We start from the raw sequence: 16,534 nt of genomic DNA on the forward strand, positions 1-16,534 counted from the left end.
ACAAATCTGCTGACAGATGCCCTTTAATGCAGGGAGCAGAGGTTCATGACCCCTGTGTCATGCACTGCCCCCTCAGGGCACACAGCATACTTTTTCCCTAGAGTGTTCCTTTAAGCGTCACATGTGATTCATCATTATATTTTGGTTTAGCTTCTGATTTGTAGTTGGTTACCTCCTTCCTTAGTAGAGCCCCATCCTGTAATGAAGCACTTCGTTCCCTCTACAAAGCTGTGACTGGTGTCTGGGAGGCAGATAGGCTTTATTAGATTTGTAAAGGCGAGAGGTGAAGGCAGCTCCAGCAGAGCCACATCATTATCCAGAGTGTATACGTTGTAGAAGGGATGTTTGTGGATTCGGAAAATCTTCTCCACTCTTCCCTCTACCCCATTGAGGAAAGGGGTTCCCAGGTATGCTGCCCATACCTTGGGGTCATTGTAACTGTTAGACAGAGAAAATGATTATGTAGTCAAACACTAGACAATAAGTACTTTTTTTACTTCTATAATGCTACAGTACTCAGTCCCTCACACATCCCGTCTTCTGTCCTAGTACCCAACACAGAATGCCCCTGTCAATAACTACATGTCAAAGCAGTGGGCAGCCGACAGCAGCCAACGGTCCGAGATCAGAACGGCTCCACATTTGTGCTCCTTTCTTCTTAGCCACAGACTAACTTGCCATGGCCATTCTCCTCGCAGAGATCCGCTGCCTCCAACTATCTTGTTAAAAGGTAGTACAGGAGCAGAACCGCAATCTGCAAGAAGGAAAGAAAATTGTTCATTTCACATTGTTAATACAGCAAGAAATGGTTTACTATTTTCTTAAATGCTGTCTCTCTTTAGTTTTTACAGTATTTTCCAAAACTATACAGGGGCGGACATATTGGAGATGCACACCTCCTTCCAGTGTTCTTTATATAGGCAAGCTGTGTCTAATTTATGACACCTGAAATTATTGGGAACCTTATACATAAATGATGTAACGGATATGAAGTACAAGGAATATATGGGAAGGTTTTACAGAAAGAATATAGAAATATCTCGTGTGTTAAAGGGAATCTGTCAGCAGTTTATGCTGCTAGGCTCTAACAGCTCCAGCGCATGCCAACGAGTCCTGATGTCCATGAGCGTCTGATTTTCTCCGCCCCCTGCTCTTGATTGACAGGTTTTTCCAACTTGATTAGGGGGCAGAGAAAATCAGTAGCTTATAATATTCTGCACTCATCGGCATGCGCTGAAACTGTTCAATACAAGATTTTAGCAAAATGGCTGAGCCAATTTACTGGAATCTGTCACTAGTTTATCTTGCCCTTAGTTAGAACACCATAAAATAGGCTTTAGTAGGCTTCATAGGTTCGGCTACATGGTCAGAGATATCTAGCACATTAAAGGGTTTGTAGAATATACACGTATTTGGGATAATGTGTGTCTTAAACACTTTTATAGGACAGTAACTTCACAGTATTAGGAAGAGCACGAGTTTATATAAAATAGTGAAGGGAAATAATCTGAAAGCATTCACCGAGGGGGAGTGAGTTTTATAACCATCAATTACAGAATTTATTCATTGTTCAAAAGCTTTCATTTTTTCATTGGCGCAGTTTAATTTAATGCAGTTTTTTAAAGTGTGGAGAGAAAATAAAGAATTGAATTTCAGTAGTTTAAGATAAAGTACAGCACAAAAATGTCTGGTTAAGGCTATGGCTACAACAACATAAATATCTCAATGTCACATCTAATGATTTTCAATGGGATTGTGATGTGACATGACATGGCAGTCACAAAAATCCAACACTGTAAAAACAGGCAAAAGTTGCAGGCAAGGCACAGGCGCACACAACTTGCATTGTGGTCTATGATGGCATAGTCATGTGTGATCAAAAATCCAACAGTGTTAGATTTTTGCAACTGTCATGTTGCATTTGTAGTCGCAGCATGACATGTGGCGCATCGCTACATGTGCTCCAATTTTTTTCATACTAGGCCACGCCTCTTAGTCCACCCAAATCATTACTGTACACACCTGGTCCCTTTAACGCCCCCACACAGTAATTATTCCCCCCTTGTGCCAGCACATGGTAGTAATGCCCACACTGTGCCTCCTTCACAGTAGTAATGCCCATATGTGCCCCATTCACAGTAGTAATGCCCACATTGTGCCCCTCATAGCAGTTATGCCCACATTGGGCCCCCTTCACAGTAGTAATGGCCATATGTGCCCATTCACGGTAGTAATGCCCACATTGCGCCCTTTGTAGTTATGCCTACATTGTGCCTCCTTCACAGTAGTAATGCTCACCTTTGCCCCCTTCACAGTAATTATGGCTAGATATGTGCCCCCTTCACAATTTGCTATGCCCAGATGTGCCCCCCACAGTAGTTATGCCCAGATATGTGCCCCCTCACAGTAGTTGTGCCCCAACATGTGCCTCCTCACAATAGTTATGCCCAGATATGTGTCCCTTTCACAGTAGATATGCCAAGATATGCCTTCGCAGAGTAGTTATGCCCACATATGCCCCCTTCATAGTAGTTATACCCAGATGTGCCCTCTCAGAGTAGTTATGCCAAGATATGTGCCCCTTTCATAGTAGATATGCCCCCTCAGAGTAGTTATGCCAAAATGTGCCCTGTCAGAGTAGTTATGCCCAGCTGTGCCCCCTTCATAGTAGTTATGCCCACATGTGGCCCCTCAGAATAGTTATGCCCACATGTGTCCCCTTCACAGGAAGTTAAAAAAAAGTAAATTCTCACCTGGTTCCTCCAATGATCACAGCTCAGATGCCGGTGCTCCCCAGCAGCAGCACAATGCGGTCACATATTGCGTTTCCTGTATAGGAGGAGCTGAGGCCGATTCCTCAATTCCTCCTACACAGCCAGCAGCACAATGTGTGACCACATAGTGCTGCTGCTAGGAAGCGTCGGCATCTGAGCTGTGATCATTGGAGGAGCCAGGTGAATATTTACTGTTGGTTTCTGAGAAGAATGGTGAAGCAGGGAGCGGACGACCTCTCTTGAATTTTTTGCCTCCTCTGGCAGTCTGTGCAAGATGCTAAAAGAGGTTGTCCATTTTTTACTATTGATGACCTATCTTCGGGATAGGTCATCAATATCAGATCAGCTGGGTTCTGACACCCGGTAACCCCACCGATCAGCTGTTGGAAGAGAAGGCAGCGCTGCTTTATCTGCTCTGTTTATCTGCTCGCAGCAGAAATTGCAGTGGAAAGCAGTGTAATTACAAGTATGGCCTCCCCATTAACTTCTGTGGGATGGCTCCACCCTATTCACTTGAACAGATGGATGCCATACTTGTAATTATACCTGCTCGCCACTCTTCAAACAGCTGATAAGTGGGGGTGACGGGTGTAGGAGCCCCGCCAATTTGATATTGACAAACCATTTAAAGGGGCTGTATATGTTGATGACACTGTACGTCGTTTCCTTTGCAGCGACTGCAGCGTAGTGCAATTACAAGTACCTACTCCATTCAAGTGAATGGAACGAGTACTTATAATTACACTGCACCTCTAAGACAATGGGCAGGGTAATGAAGAGGAGCACCGCCTTCTCTTCAAACAGCTGATCAGATATTGATGACCTATCCTAAGGATGGGAGAGGGCTGTGCCATTTCAACTTTCGCGTTAGGCAGCAGAAAGGCTAGGTCCAGAACTGCTGGAAGAAGGAAGGGGGAGAGGGGGATCAGTCTGGATGCAATGAGCGCTTCCAACAGTACAGATAGAAGCACTCATTGCTAGAGCGCAGGGGAGCTGCCGATCCTTTCACTTACTGACCACTCAGCTCTCCTCCAGGCCAGCTGCTTCATCATTCAGCCCTGCAGGCACAGATCGCACTGCCGGACTGTGTAGGAGAAGCCCGGGAATCTGCCTGTGCACTCCTCCCACACAGTGCTGTAGCGCGATCTGTGCTATACAAATATCACATTATTTATCCTGCTCAGGGAACACCGTAAAAAACGCTAGAATAGCAGTTTTTTGCATATCCACCACCCAAAAAATGTATTAAAAAGTACCTTATGTACCTTATGTACCCCAAAATGGCACCAATGAAAACTGCAGGTTTCCTCGCAAAAACTATTATGGGGTCTTTGAATATGATTATGCAAAAACGTTTTTTTTTTTTAAGGTAGTAAAACTTAAAAAAAAAAAAAACTATACATATTTGGTATCACTATGATTGTATTTATACGTTGCAAAATTTAAAATGTAAAAAGACAATGGCAAAATGGTGGAATTAATGTTTATTTTACATCCTACTGGAAAGAGTTAATAAGAGTTAATCAATGAGTAAGGCCTCTTTCACACGACCGTTTTTTTTTCCGTTTAGGGGCCGTTTTTTGCGTTCCGTATATTGTTCGTATATGGAACCATTCATTTCAATGGTTCCACAAAAAAAACGGAATGTACTCTGTATGCATTTCGATTCAGTATTTCAGTTTTTCCGTTCCGTTGAAAGATAGAACATGTTCTATTATTGCCAACAAATCACGTTCCGTGGCTCCATTAAAGTCAATGGGTCCGCAAAAAAAATTGAACACATGCAGAAATGCATCCGTGTGTCTTCCGTATACGTTCCGTTTTTGCGTAACCATCTATTGAAAATTTTATGCCCAGCCAAATTTTTTTTATGTAATTACTGTATACTGTATATGCCATATGGAAAAACGGAACAGAAACCGAAACACAACGGAAACAAAAATACAGAACAACGGATATGTGAAAAACGGACTGCAAAACACTGAAAAAGCCATACGGTCGTGTGAAAGAGGCCTTATGTGTACCCCAAAATGGTGACTTAAAAACTACAACTTGTCCAGCAAAAAATAAGCCCTCTTAAAGCTACATTGACTGAAAAAGTAAAAAAATATATAGTTCTTGGAATGCAACAGTGAAAAAATAAAAGCAATTGCTTGATCACTAAAGGGCCATTTACACAGGCCGAGAATTGAACAGATCATTGCTAATGAGCGTTCATAGTAACGCTTGTTAGCGATGATCTGGCGGTGTAAATGCACCGCCAATTACCCAATGAATGAGCGAAACGTTCATTCATATGGTAATTAAATCGCTTGTGAAGCACTAAAAAAATCCTTGTTTCCCGGTGGCAGATTGTGCTGTGTAAACACGATCTGCTGCCAGGAAACGAGTCTGTATGTGGAAGAGTGATGGCATTAGTGATCACTCCTCCCCATACTCTGGAGGAGACTGCTGCATGTAAATGCACCAGTCTCCTCCGCTAGCGATCAACAGATTGTTGGGAAGGAACCCTTCCTTCCCGACAATCTGCTACATCGTCGTGCTGTGTAAAGGGACCTTAAAGAGGACCTTTCATGGGTCCAGACAGCACCGGAAAAGAACTGATCAGGCATATCCCCATGCATTCTGAATAGAGAGTAATCTGTTCAGGATGCATCAGGATGTCTTCAGTTCAGTCGTTTTGACTGATCAGGCAAAAGAGAAAACCGCAGCATGCTACGGTTTTATCTCCGGCGAAAAAAACGGAAGACTTGCCTGAATTCCGGATCCGTCATTTTTCCCCATAGGAATGTATTAGTGCATTCAAAATACTGGAATGCCGGATCCGTGAAAATGTGAAAAAAGATACAAGACGGATCCGTCAGTCCGCATGACAATCGCAGAGACGGATCCGTTCTTGCAATGCATTTGTGAGACGGATCCGCATCCGGATGCGTCTCCCAAATCCATTTAGTCACATCCAGATCGGCGGATCCGGCGGACAGTTCTGACGACAGAACTGGCCGCCGGATCACACTGCCGCAAGTGTGAAAATAGCCTAAGGGATCGCTCTCTCTCTCAGGAAGTCACAATCACAGACGTCTCGTCTGATTTAAAGTCCAAATGGGTGCAAAACAGGCCCTCACTAAGGAGTTAAAAGTAAGAAGATAGTATTGGACAGTGCTGTTCATGTACTCACCGCAGTTTTGTTCATCGGAGCCATTAGTGCAGTCTGGGATTCCATCACACTCTGGATTTGTTTTGCTGATACAGAGTCTGTTGGAGCATTTGTAGGTGGATGCAGTACATGGAACTAAGAAAATACCTAGATCACTTTCAGACACCAATGGAACAATGCAAAAAAAACATTTGACATAAGATATATTATCTACTTAAAGTGAACTTGTCAGATGATTTCTGCTGCCTTACCTGAGCACAATATTTGATAGAGGGAGAGAAGCTGATCTCCGTGATATAAAGGTTTATATTATTTGGAGCCAAATTTCTGAGTTAATCCTGACAGGACTCCTAGGAGAGACAGAAAGTCCTGATTTTGTCCACACAGTTATTGGCAGCCTTCTGTGTACACACCTTGTTACAGGGAGAGCTTTCAATCATCCCGTCTAGGCAGGGTAAACCGGACACTCGCGGTCTCTCATAGGAGTCCTGTAAGGATTTAACCTGCTTGTAAGAAATTCTGCAAAGCTTCCCTCCTTCTATCATATAGGCTATATGCACACGAACGTTGTTTGTTTCCATGTCCATTCCGTTTTTTTTGCGGATAGGATGCGGACCCATTCATTTTAATGGGTCCGCAAAAAACGCGGACAGCACACCGTGTGCTGTCCACATCAGTATGTCTTTTCCGTTGCCCCGCAAAAAAAAATAGTGCATGTCCTATTTTTTTCTAGTTTGCGGACAAGGATAGGCATTATTACAATGGATCCGCAAAAAAAACGGATCCGCAAAAAAAAATGATGCCATACAGAACGTCTCCGTTTTTTGGGGTTTAAAAGCTATTATTGCAGTCAAAAATGTCTTTGTATTCCATATATTTTTTTAAGGATGTGGACAAAGGGTAAACACTCTCCCCATAGCAACAGTTGCTAGGTGGGTCTGCTCCCCCCACCTCTCTAGATAGGCTGTTTTTCTAGTTTGTCAAATGAAAAAGGAGTGTGCAGCAAACCGAAGCAAAAATAGAGAGAGCAGCAGAACAAGCATGGGAACGTCATCCCATGGGCATTCAAAGAGGGCAGAACTAGGTGCCAAACCTTGAGGGAGAGAAGATTGGGCTCTGAAGTCTGAAGCCGTTATACTGGCAGTCCCCCGGTTTTCACCCTTTAATCCATATAAAGGGATCTGGCCTTCGCTGCAGGGGAGCCACCAGGCTGCTACCTCTTGGAATAAACCCTGTGTAGTTGGCGGCTGACCCACAGGGGTCAGAGACACTGGTGCAAAGGACCAATGGAACAGGTAATACTCGATCAGGAAACAGGCTGAGGTCAGGACAGGGAGAGTTCACGCATATCTGTAAAGCAAGTCTGAGGTCTGGGCAGGCAGCTTAGGGTGAATACAGTAAACAGGCAGAAGTCAGAGAAGGAGAGAGAGAGAGAGAGAGAGAGATGCACACCTCGGCCAGAATGGGGAAGATGGCTCTATTTATTTGGTAATCTACTCAGGGAGCACCTGAACTGCTCATCCCATATACAAAACCTCAGGAATTGTTTGAGCAACTTTTAAGAATTGTGCCACTTTCTAAAAGTGCGTGTATTTGCACACTGCCAAAACTTTTCAGTAAAGAACTGTTTACTTATTTCACCAAGCCGGCCTCATCATTGTGTTGCCACGCCCGGTTACCTGCCTTACATACCTTGACCTTTGAAAACCAAAAGCCCCCAACCACAATCGGGCTGGAAACCCCAAATCAGGGTGTGCCCTCAGGGAAACAAATGGAGTGCCCTTCCCTTCACTGTGCACGCGGCCCCTAGGGGAGCAATGAAACGGGATCTACCACCACCATCCAGACTACCACTCCTATCCTCTCCACTTCACACCTTCCCACACTGGGCCGATGTTGCAAAGGGCAGATTTGTATCATCACTTTGCTGCTCTGTTTCTGGTGACATGTAGTGTTTTCACATACAGGTTTTTTAATTAGGTGGCATTTTTTGTCTTTCTGGCTTTGTAACCCCTTAAAGGGGTTCTGCATTTTGTTTAAACTGATGATCTATCCTCTGAATAGATCATCAGCATCTGATCGGCAGGGGTCCGACACCCGGGACCCCCCGCCGATCAGCTGTTTGAGAAGGCAGCAGCGCTCCAGTAGCGCCGCGGCCTTCTCATTGTTTACCGCTGGCCTAGTGACGTCACTACTAGTATCACTGGCTAAGCTCTGTTCACTTAAATGGAGCTTAGCCCCGCCCCTGCTGGAGTGCTGCTGCCTTCTCAAACAGCTGATCGGCGGGGGTCCCCCGCCGATCAGAAGCTGATGATATATCATCAGTTTAAGCAAAGTGCAGAACCCCTTTAATGACCAGGCCTAAGAATTTTTTTTTTTCATTTGCCGCTTTACATTTCAGCAGCCATTACTTTTTTTTATTTTTTTTCCATTGACAATGCTGTCTGAGGCCTTTGTCAATGGAGAAATGTTACTAGTTTTTTACATTGTTCAGGGGTACATATAAATTACATTGTAAATATCATATTTTGCTGTGAAAATATAAAAAAAGTTTCTTTTTATGTAATTTTTCGTTTATTATTTATGCTGTTCATGTTGCACACTAAATAACCTGATAATTAAATTCATAAGGTTATTATGCTTGTGTGGATACCAAATATGTGCAGGTTTTATTTTTATTTAATGTGTGCACATAAACATGTATTTTACACTAAATAATGGCTACTTGTTTAGGTGAGGCTGTGATTTTTTTTTTTTACATTTTTATTACAATATTTATAACATTTTTTAATCCCATTATGGGATTAATATTTTCTAACTTTATTTGACACTTATAATGTATTAGCCTACTCCTATATGCTAATACAATATGTTCTGTGTCAGTCCGACACAGGTTGCTGTTATGACAACACGATTGTGCCCAAACAGCAGGCTCACAGTGTAGGAAGCCCTTGGTGTCGCACTCTGTTCACCAAGTAAGGTAATTGAGGAAAAGTGAATGGGCACTCTTATAGATGGAATCACATAGACTAAATATGCAGTAGATCAATAAAATTATTAAATGGGTAGAGTATAATACTAAGTTAAAAATGTAGAGTATAAATATATATATACACTCACCTAAAGAATTATTGGGAACACCTGTTCTATTTCTCATTAATGCAATTATCTAGTCAACCAATCACATGGCAGTTGCTTCAATGCATTTAGGGGGGTGGTCCTGGTCAAGACAATCTCCTGAACTCCAAACTGAATGTCAGAATGGGAAAGAAAGGTGATTTAAGCAATTTTGAGCGTGGCATGGTTGTTGATGCCAGACGGGCCGGTCTGAGTATTTCACAATCTGCTCAGTTACTGGGATTTTCACGCACAACCATTTCTAGGGTTTACAAAGAATGGTGTGAAAAGGGAAAAACATCCAGTATGCGGCAGTCCTGTGGGCAAAAATGCCTTGTGGATGCTAGAGGTCAGAGGAGAATTGGCCGACTGATTCAAGCTGATAGAAGAGCAACGTTGACTGAAATAACCACTCATTACAATCGAGGTATGCAGCAAAGCATTTGTGAAGCCACAACACGCACAACCTTGAGGCGGATGGGCTACAACAGCAGAAGACCCCACCGGGTACCACTCATCTCCACTACAAATAGGAAAAAGAGGCTACAATTTGCACGAGCTCACCAAAATTGGACTGTTGAAGACTGGAAAAATGTTGCCTGGTCTGATGAGTCTCGATGTCTGTTGAGACATTCAAATGGTAGAGTCCGAATTTGGCGTAAACAGAATGAGAACATGTATCCATCCTATGATGGCTACTTCCAGCAGGATAATGCACCATGTCACAAAGCTCGAATCATTTCAAATTGGTTTCTTGAACATGGCAATGAGTTCACTGTACTAAAATGGCCCCCACAGTCACCAGATCTCAACCCATTAGAGCATCTTTGGGATGTGGTGGAACGGAAGCTTCGTGCCCTGGATGTGCATCCCTCAAATCTCCATCAACTGCAAGATGCTATCCTATCAATATGGGCCAACATTTCTAAAGAATGCTATCAGCACCTTGTTGAATCAATGCCACCTAGAATTAAGGCAGTTCTGAAGGCAAAAGGGGGTCCAACACCGTATTAGTATGGTGTTCCTAATAATTCTTTAGGTGAGTGTGTGTATATATATATATATATAAAGTAGTATAACATATATAAAATATATAGCCAAATAATAGCAACACTGTGATTATTCAGTAAAATATTCCAAGGATGGAAAAATACGGATGTCAGCTGGTAAGCTGTAGAAAAAACCCTGAAATAAAAGTCCCAAGATCAAGGCAGAGCTCGTTCAAGTATTGTATATCATCTCAGATATTATTCCGAGAGATCCATATAGGTAATAGATGTGGTGTCGTGAACAGATTTCTTCTTATCAATATTGCGTGGATGAATTGATACCCAGTTCAAATTGTGACCTATAACAGTGATAGGTATAATTAATATATTCAAAATAAGTGCAAATGAAGAAGAAAAGATGCTAAAAATGAAAAATATATAAAAAAGGTGTATCAAAGATGCAAATTAATGCAAAAAAATGCAGAGATGTATATTATCTCTGGAGTGCGAGCATACTAATGGATGAATAGGTCAAGAAAGGTGATCAGAGTAGCGATGTATAAGCGCTACCAGTTGCAAGAATTGTATCCACGATAATAATACACTTTCAAAAGAGTCTCTCTGCAGAGTGTAGCTTATAGTTGCTGATTACCACATTATCAACTTGGTATTTCCTACTGGCTAATATTTATATATTGTTGCAATCTGAAACCTGAATTCAAAGTGTAATCGCAAGGTTCAATGGCAAAAAATGCAGTTGCAGAAGGTTACTCCAGTACTCACATATACGCAGAGAATGTCCTGTTCGTGGCGTCCCACGTGGAGTGAATGTAGGGCAAGCTTACCTCTGTCTTTTATCTTTAGTGATATCAGATAGAAGGCTGTGATAGTACCTCGCTTAGGATGAATACATTGGGCCAGATTTATCATTACTCTGACAGCTCACTCCACTTTCACATATGGCTAAAGTCAGTTTTAGCCAAGTCAGATTTATGATCGGCCCTTTAAGACTGTAATAAATGTGGTTTGACGGTAGCAGTTTATCTGTCAGTAAGCAGCTTTACAAAAGTCGCATTTTCTATTTAAAAGTCTCATAAGATAAGCATGGTCCTCACTGGAGTGAAATTGCGAATTTTTTGCGACTTTTTTGCGACTTTTTAAATAGTCCCAACAGTAAATCTGTCTAGAGATTAATTTACATCAGAAAACACTCCCACTTTCAGAAAACTGGCGAGCATAGTGCAGAGCAGAAAAAAGTCGCAAATTTGTGCGCAGTTTTAGCGTTTGCGCATTTTTTTGCAACTTTTTCACTCCATTATTCCGACTTGAGCTAATGATAAATCGGGCCCATTATATGTATAGCAGATGCAGTCCGTTATGACTGGTGGTCGGGGCACTGCTGTGTTTCGTTGCTCTTTAGCAATCCCAGAATCGGCTTGTAGTGTGGCCTCCTGTGTGTCTTTGGCGTCCCTCGTGTCTCCAGTGATGCCTGCACGGGTAATGGAGCTGGAGTAGCTTCCTGCTACTTCCTGTAGCGCGCCGATCACTGCTGTTATTACTGGACCTTTTACTTGAAAGCGCTTTCCTTGACATCAGCTAGAAGAGCAATGTTGAATATCTAATTGCCGGTTATGATGATATCAGATCAAATATACGCCAGACGCGTTTCGAAGACTCTGCTGTCTTCTTCCTCAGTGGCTATATTTGATCTGTCTGGCAAACCGGCTCCTATATATATGTCTTCTTAGAGGGCTCTGTAGTAAATCTGGGATGGATTTTATGGTGTAAGATGGGATTCTCATTGAGTTGCGCTTTTATGTGCGTTTTTTCAGCACTGGTGCGTTTTTTACTTATGGGTATCTCTGGCCTCTATAGAGAATCTTCTATAGGTTATTTTAGACCAAACTTATTGCATTATTATTCAAAAAGAGTAAATGTTAGAGAAATATATAAAAAAAATGGTATAGAAGATGTCTCAAAAGGGAAATATGTTTCTATATGATACAATAGAGATAGTGGTATGGGTGTTGATATACATAGACATTGAGTTATGAAGACCTTATGTTTCTCATATATTTACTGAATGTTAATCCCAGGTGTCTTATAGAAAATATAGTCGTATGTTTATAACAGGATGTCTGATTCATATAAAGTATAGGGGTATAGCAAATGATGTTCACAATGCACAGTGATGTTCATAATATGAGTCTATAGGGAAATATACTCTAATACATAGACAGACCAAGTGTATACTTCAAATTCATTGGGAAGTCCAATGAGCAATTTTTGGGGTTTATTTCCCACTGTTACATGCTCATAGTGTTGTGCAGTGTGCGTGTTCTCAGTAGGTGTATTGGGAACTGTCTTGTTTTAATGTGTATCATTCCCAATCCGTCTTGTCATATATTATGACTCCATAAAGTGTTGTGTCCAAGGGAGCTGGGGCCAGCGTAAGTGTATCCCTCAGAACGAAGACAAATGTTATCATATAGTCACATCTAATTTTCATCTGGGATGGATGGAATGCGGCGGATGGAATAGGGATGGAGTGCTGGTAAACAGCCCGACTAAGACCCCTTGTGAGCCGAGGGCATCCACCCCATTATAAGAACCCGAAAAATGTCTAATTCGGCATTTAAGCCTCCTCGTATCAGACTGCCGAAGTCGAATATCCTTCTGGATTCGGCTCTGGACATTCGGGCGATGTGATTACCTCCCCTCCAATGGCGTTCTACTTGTTCAAATGCTGCAAATGTGAGATATTTAGGATTTTGGTTATGAACTAATTTAAAATGTTTGGACAGGGAGTGTTTCTCATATCCTTTTTTTATATTGTTTATATGTTCAACTATTCTAGTCTTGAGGGGTCTTTTGGTTCTACCAATATATTGTTTGGCACATGTACATTCTATGATATAGATTACATTAGAGCTATTACAAGTGAGAAAGTTTTTAATTTCAAAGGAGAACGTATTTTGTGTTGAATTAATATGTGTAGTTTTCCTAAGAAATGATGTGTTTTTGCAATTTATGCAACATTCGCATCTGTGAAACCCACTTCTTTTGAGCCATTTATTGATGGATAAATTATTCTTTGTGGAGCGTTTAATGGAGGGGGCTATTTTCAGACCTAGGTTAGGAGCCTTAGTGTATACTATCTCTGGGAGTGTGGGGATAAAAGGTCCTATGATTTTGTCTTTCTGAATCAGGTGCCAATGTTTTTTTATAATCTGCTAGATTTTTTTGTATTGTGCATTATAAGGTAGTATTATACGGAATCTGTCTTCTTTTTGTTTTTTCTTATCATTAGTCGGATTTGTTATAAAAGAGTATTACACTCACCGGTAATCCGGTTTCCTGGAAGTCTCCATGACACCAAGTCCTGAGATTGACTTCCTTCTGATTGGACAGGAAAAACACAGAGAGGTTAAAAACCCCACCCCTCCTCACAGCACCAGTGTATTTTAACGAAGAACCCCAGGATGAAAGGATAATAGCTAATAGCAGAAAAAAAGGGTGGGATGTATGTGGTGTCATGGAGACTTCCAGGAAACCGGATTACCGGTGAGTGTAATACTCTTTTCCCCAGTCGTCTCCATGACACCAAGTCCTGAGAAATATCAAAGATACTATTAGGGGGGGACAACAGCAGAAAGGACTTTACGTCCAAATCTTAGGTCATCATTGGCAAAAATATCTAATCTGTAGTGTTTCGTAAAAGGTATGGACTCTTTTTCAGGTCGCTGCCCTGCAAATTTGTTGTAATGAGGCTGAAGCTTTTTCCGCCCAGGAGGCTGCCATGCCTCTTGTTGAATGTGCTTTTAGAGAAGCAGGGGTATCTTTCCCTTGGGCTTTATATGCTTCAGAGATGGCGAGTCTTATCCATCTAGAGATGGAACTTTTTGCTGCTTTTTTCCCCTTGTTGGGACCTGAAAACTGGACAAAAAGATTTTTGTCTACTCTCCATTGTCTAGTAACTTCCGGGTATTTTAGGACCGCTCTCCGAACATCTAATGTGTGGTAGGAGATTTCTTGTTCATTTTTTGGATTGTCACAAAACGAAGGAAGAACAATGTCTTGTGGCCTATGGAAGGTCGAAACCACCTTTGGGAGAAATGCCGGATCCAATTTGAGAACTAATTTGTCCTGGAACACTGAAAAAAACGGTTCTTGGATGGACAAGGCCTGTAGCTCACAGACTCTTCTGGCAGATGTTATTGCCACCAGGAAAATAGTTTTGACAGTAAGCCATTTGATGTTGATAGTGTCCAAAGGTTCAAATGGATCAGAGGTTAGGCCTGCCAGTACCGTATTGAGATTCCATGGGGCTACCATGTTTTTAATCGTAGGTCTGATCCTATCTGCTGCCTTAAGGAATCTAGTTATCCAAGGATGCTCTGTTAGCTTGGTATTATATAGGGCTCCTAGAGCAGATACCTGGACCCTAAGGGTATTAGGGGTATCTAGGCCTTCCTGAAGGAATTCCAGTATTAGTGGGATTTTGGCCGTGAACTGGTCGAAGGAGTTTCCTGACCATTCGGCAAATTTCCCCCATATTTTTAAGTACTTGTTGTTCATGCTTTGTTTCCTACTCATGAGTAAAGTGTTCACTACTTTCTTGGATAACCCTAACATTAATAAGTTGGATTCTTCAGAATCCAGGCTGTTAATTTTTGTATTTTTAGCTCTGGGTGAGTAATAGGCCCCTGACTTAGAAGATCCGGCCTCAGCGGTAGAAGGAGAGGGGCTTCTATGCTGAGGGCTTTTAACAGCGAGAACCAACTTCTCTTGGGCCAAGAGGGAGTTATCAGAATTAGCGTGCAATTCTCTTTCAGAAATTTCTGCAGTACTCTGGGGATAAGTGGAAACGGAGGGAACGCGTAAACTAAATTTGTTGACCAATTTTGGTTGAAGGCGTCTACTGCCAGAGGATGATCCCTGGGGTTGAGGGAGAAGAACTGATTTAACTGACGATTCTTCCTGGATGCAAACAGGTCCACTGTCGGTCTGCCCCATTTCTTTGTAATTAGATGGAAGGTTTCCGGGACTAACCTCCATTCTCCAGGGTCTAATGTGTGGCGACTCAGGTAATCGGCATGAATGTTTAAAGACCCCTTCAGGTGTACTGCTGCAAGAGACTGTATGTTCTCCTCTGCCCAGGAGAATATTTTGTTTGCTAGGTCCTGCAGTGGATATCTTGTGCCTCCCTGGTGCTGGATGAAGGCCACTGCTGTAGCATTGTCCGAATATATTAGGACGTGACGACCCACTGACAACCGACTTGTGTGTTTTAGTGCCTCCCAAATTGCCCTCAGTTCTTTGAAATTTGAGGATTGACGTTTTACGTAGTTCTTCCATATTCCCTGGTAGGAGTTTCCCTGGACTACCACTCCCCAACCCTGGAGGCTTGCGTCCGTCGTGATTAATAGGTGTAGTTCTTGTGCCCAAAATATCCCATTCTTTAGGTTGGTTTCGTTGAGCCACCAATTCAGTGACTTTTTTACTTTTGGATCTTTGGATCTAAGAATATTCGTTTCTCTAGAGTCAATTGTGATCTGTTCCACTTGGCTAGAATGAATTTTTGGAGTGGCCTTAGATGAAACTGTGCCCAGGCCACTGCTGGGATGCATGCTGAAAGACTTCCTAATACTTTCATGGCTTGCCGGACGGAACAGAATTTCTCTTTCTTGAAATTCCTCAAAATTATTTGAAGTTTCCTTATTTTTTGACGTGGAAGAAAGGATCTTTGGGAAACTGTTTAAAGTTATACCCAAAAAAATCTTCTGTCTGTCCGGAATTAAATCTGATTTTTCCCAATTGATTATCCAACCTAGGCCCTGTAGATGGTCCAGGACTAACCTGAGATGGATTTCTAGGGTAGCTATGTTGTCTGCCACTACTAACAGGTCGTCCAGGTAAGGGATCACACAGATTGCCTTTTGTCTCAGGTTTGCTATGGCTTCCGCCATTACCTTTGTAAACACTCTTGGGGCTGAAGAGATTCCAAAGGGGAGACACTTGAACTGAAAGTGTTGAATGCGTCCCTTTAGTTCTATCACAAACCTTAGGAACTTTCTTGATGACATGTGTATTGGGACATGATAGTAGGCATCTCTTAGGTCTATAGTGGCCATCACTGCATCCTTTTTCAACAGCTTCACTGCCGACTTTAGGGTTTCCATTTTAAATTTTTGGTATCTCACATATTTGTTTAGGTATTTTAAATTTATTATCACTCTTGATTTCCCGTTTGTTTTTTTTTATAATAAAGAGACGGGAATAGAATCCCATTCCTTAGTGAATATATTGGAAATAGCTCACTAGTCCCACAACCATAAGAGGTGCACAATCTGATGAATTCACCCTTCAAATTGTATAACTGTCAATGTAGGATTGGCACACTCAAAACATGCGGAGCCCCACAGAGTTGAAACAATTTATTATAACTACGTTTGATAAAATACAATAAAATGCATAAAATAAATTAAACAATGGTA

General features: G+C 42.0%; 1 protein-coding gene across 1 annotated transcript in view; it reads right to left on the bottom strand.

Moving 5' to 3' along the window:
* Nucleotides 1–16,534, bottom strand: part of TMPRSS9 (transmembrane serine protease 9) — a 331,091-nt gene that overhangs the window by 40,990 nt on the left and 273,567 nt on the right. The window contains exons 17-19 of the mRNA XM_040417828.1: nt 5,953–6,066; nt 583–754; nt 173–438 (exon numbers count right to left, since the gene is read on the bottom strand). Of these exons, the coding sequence (XP_040273762.1) occupies nt 173–438; nt 583–754; nt 5,953–6,066 (552 nt within the window). The remainder of the gene's footprint in view (nt 1–172; nt 439–582; nt 755–5,952; nt 6,067–16,534) is intronic.

Source organism: Bufo bufo, chromosome 2 (genome assembly GCF_905171765.1).
Source record: "Bufo bufo chromosome 2, aBufBuf1.1, whole genome shotgun sequence".
Lineage (NCBI taxonomy): Eukaryota > Metazoa > Chordata > Amphibia > Anura > Bufonidae > Bufo > Bufo bufo.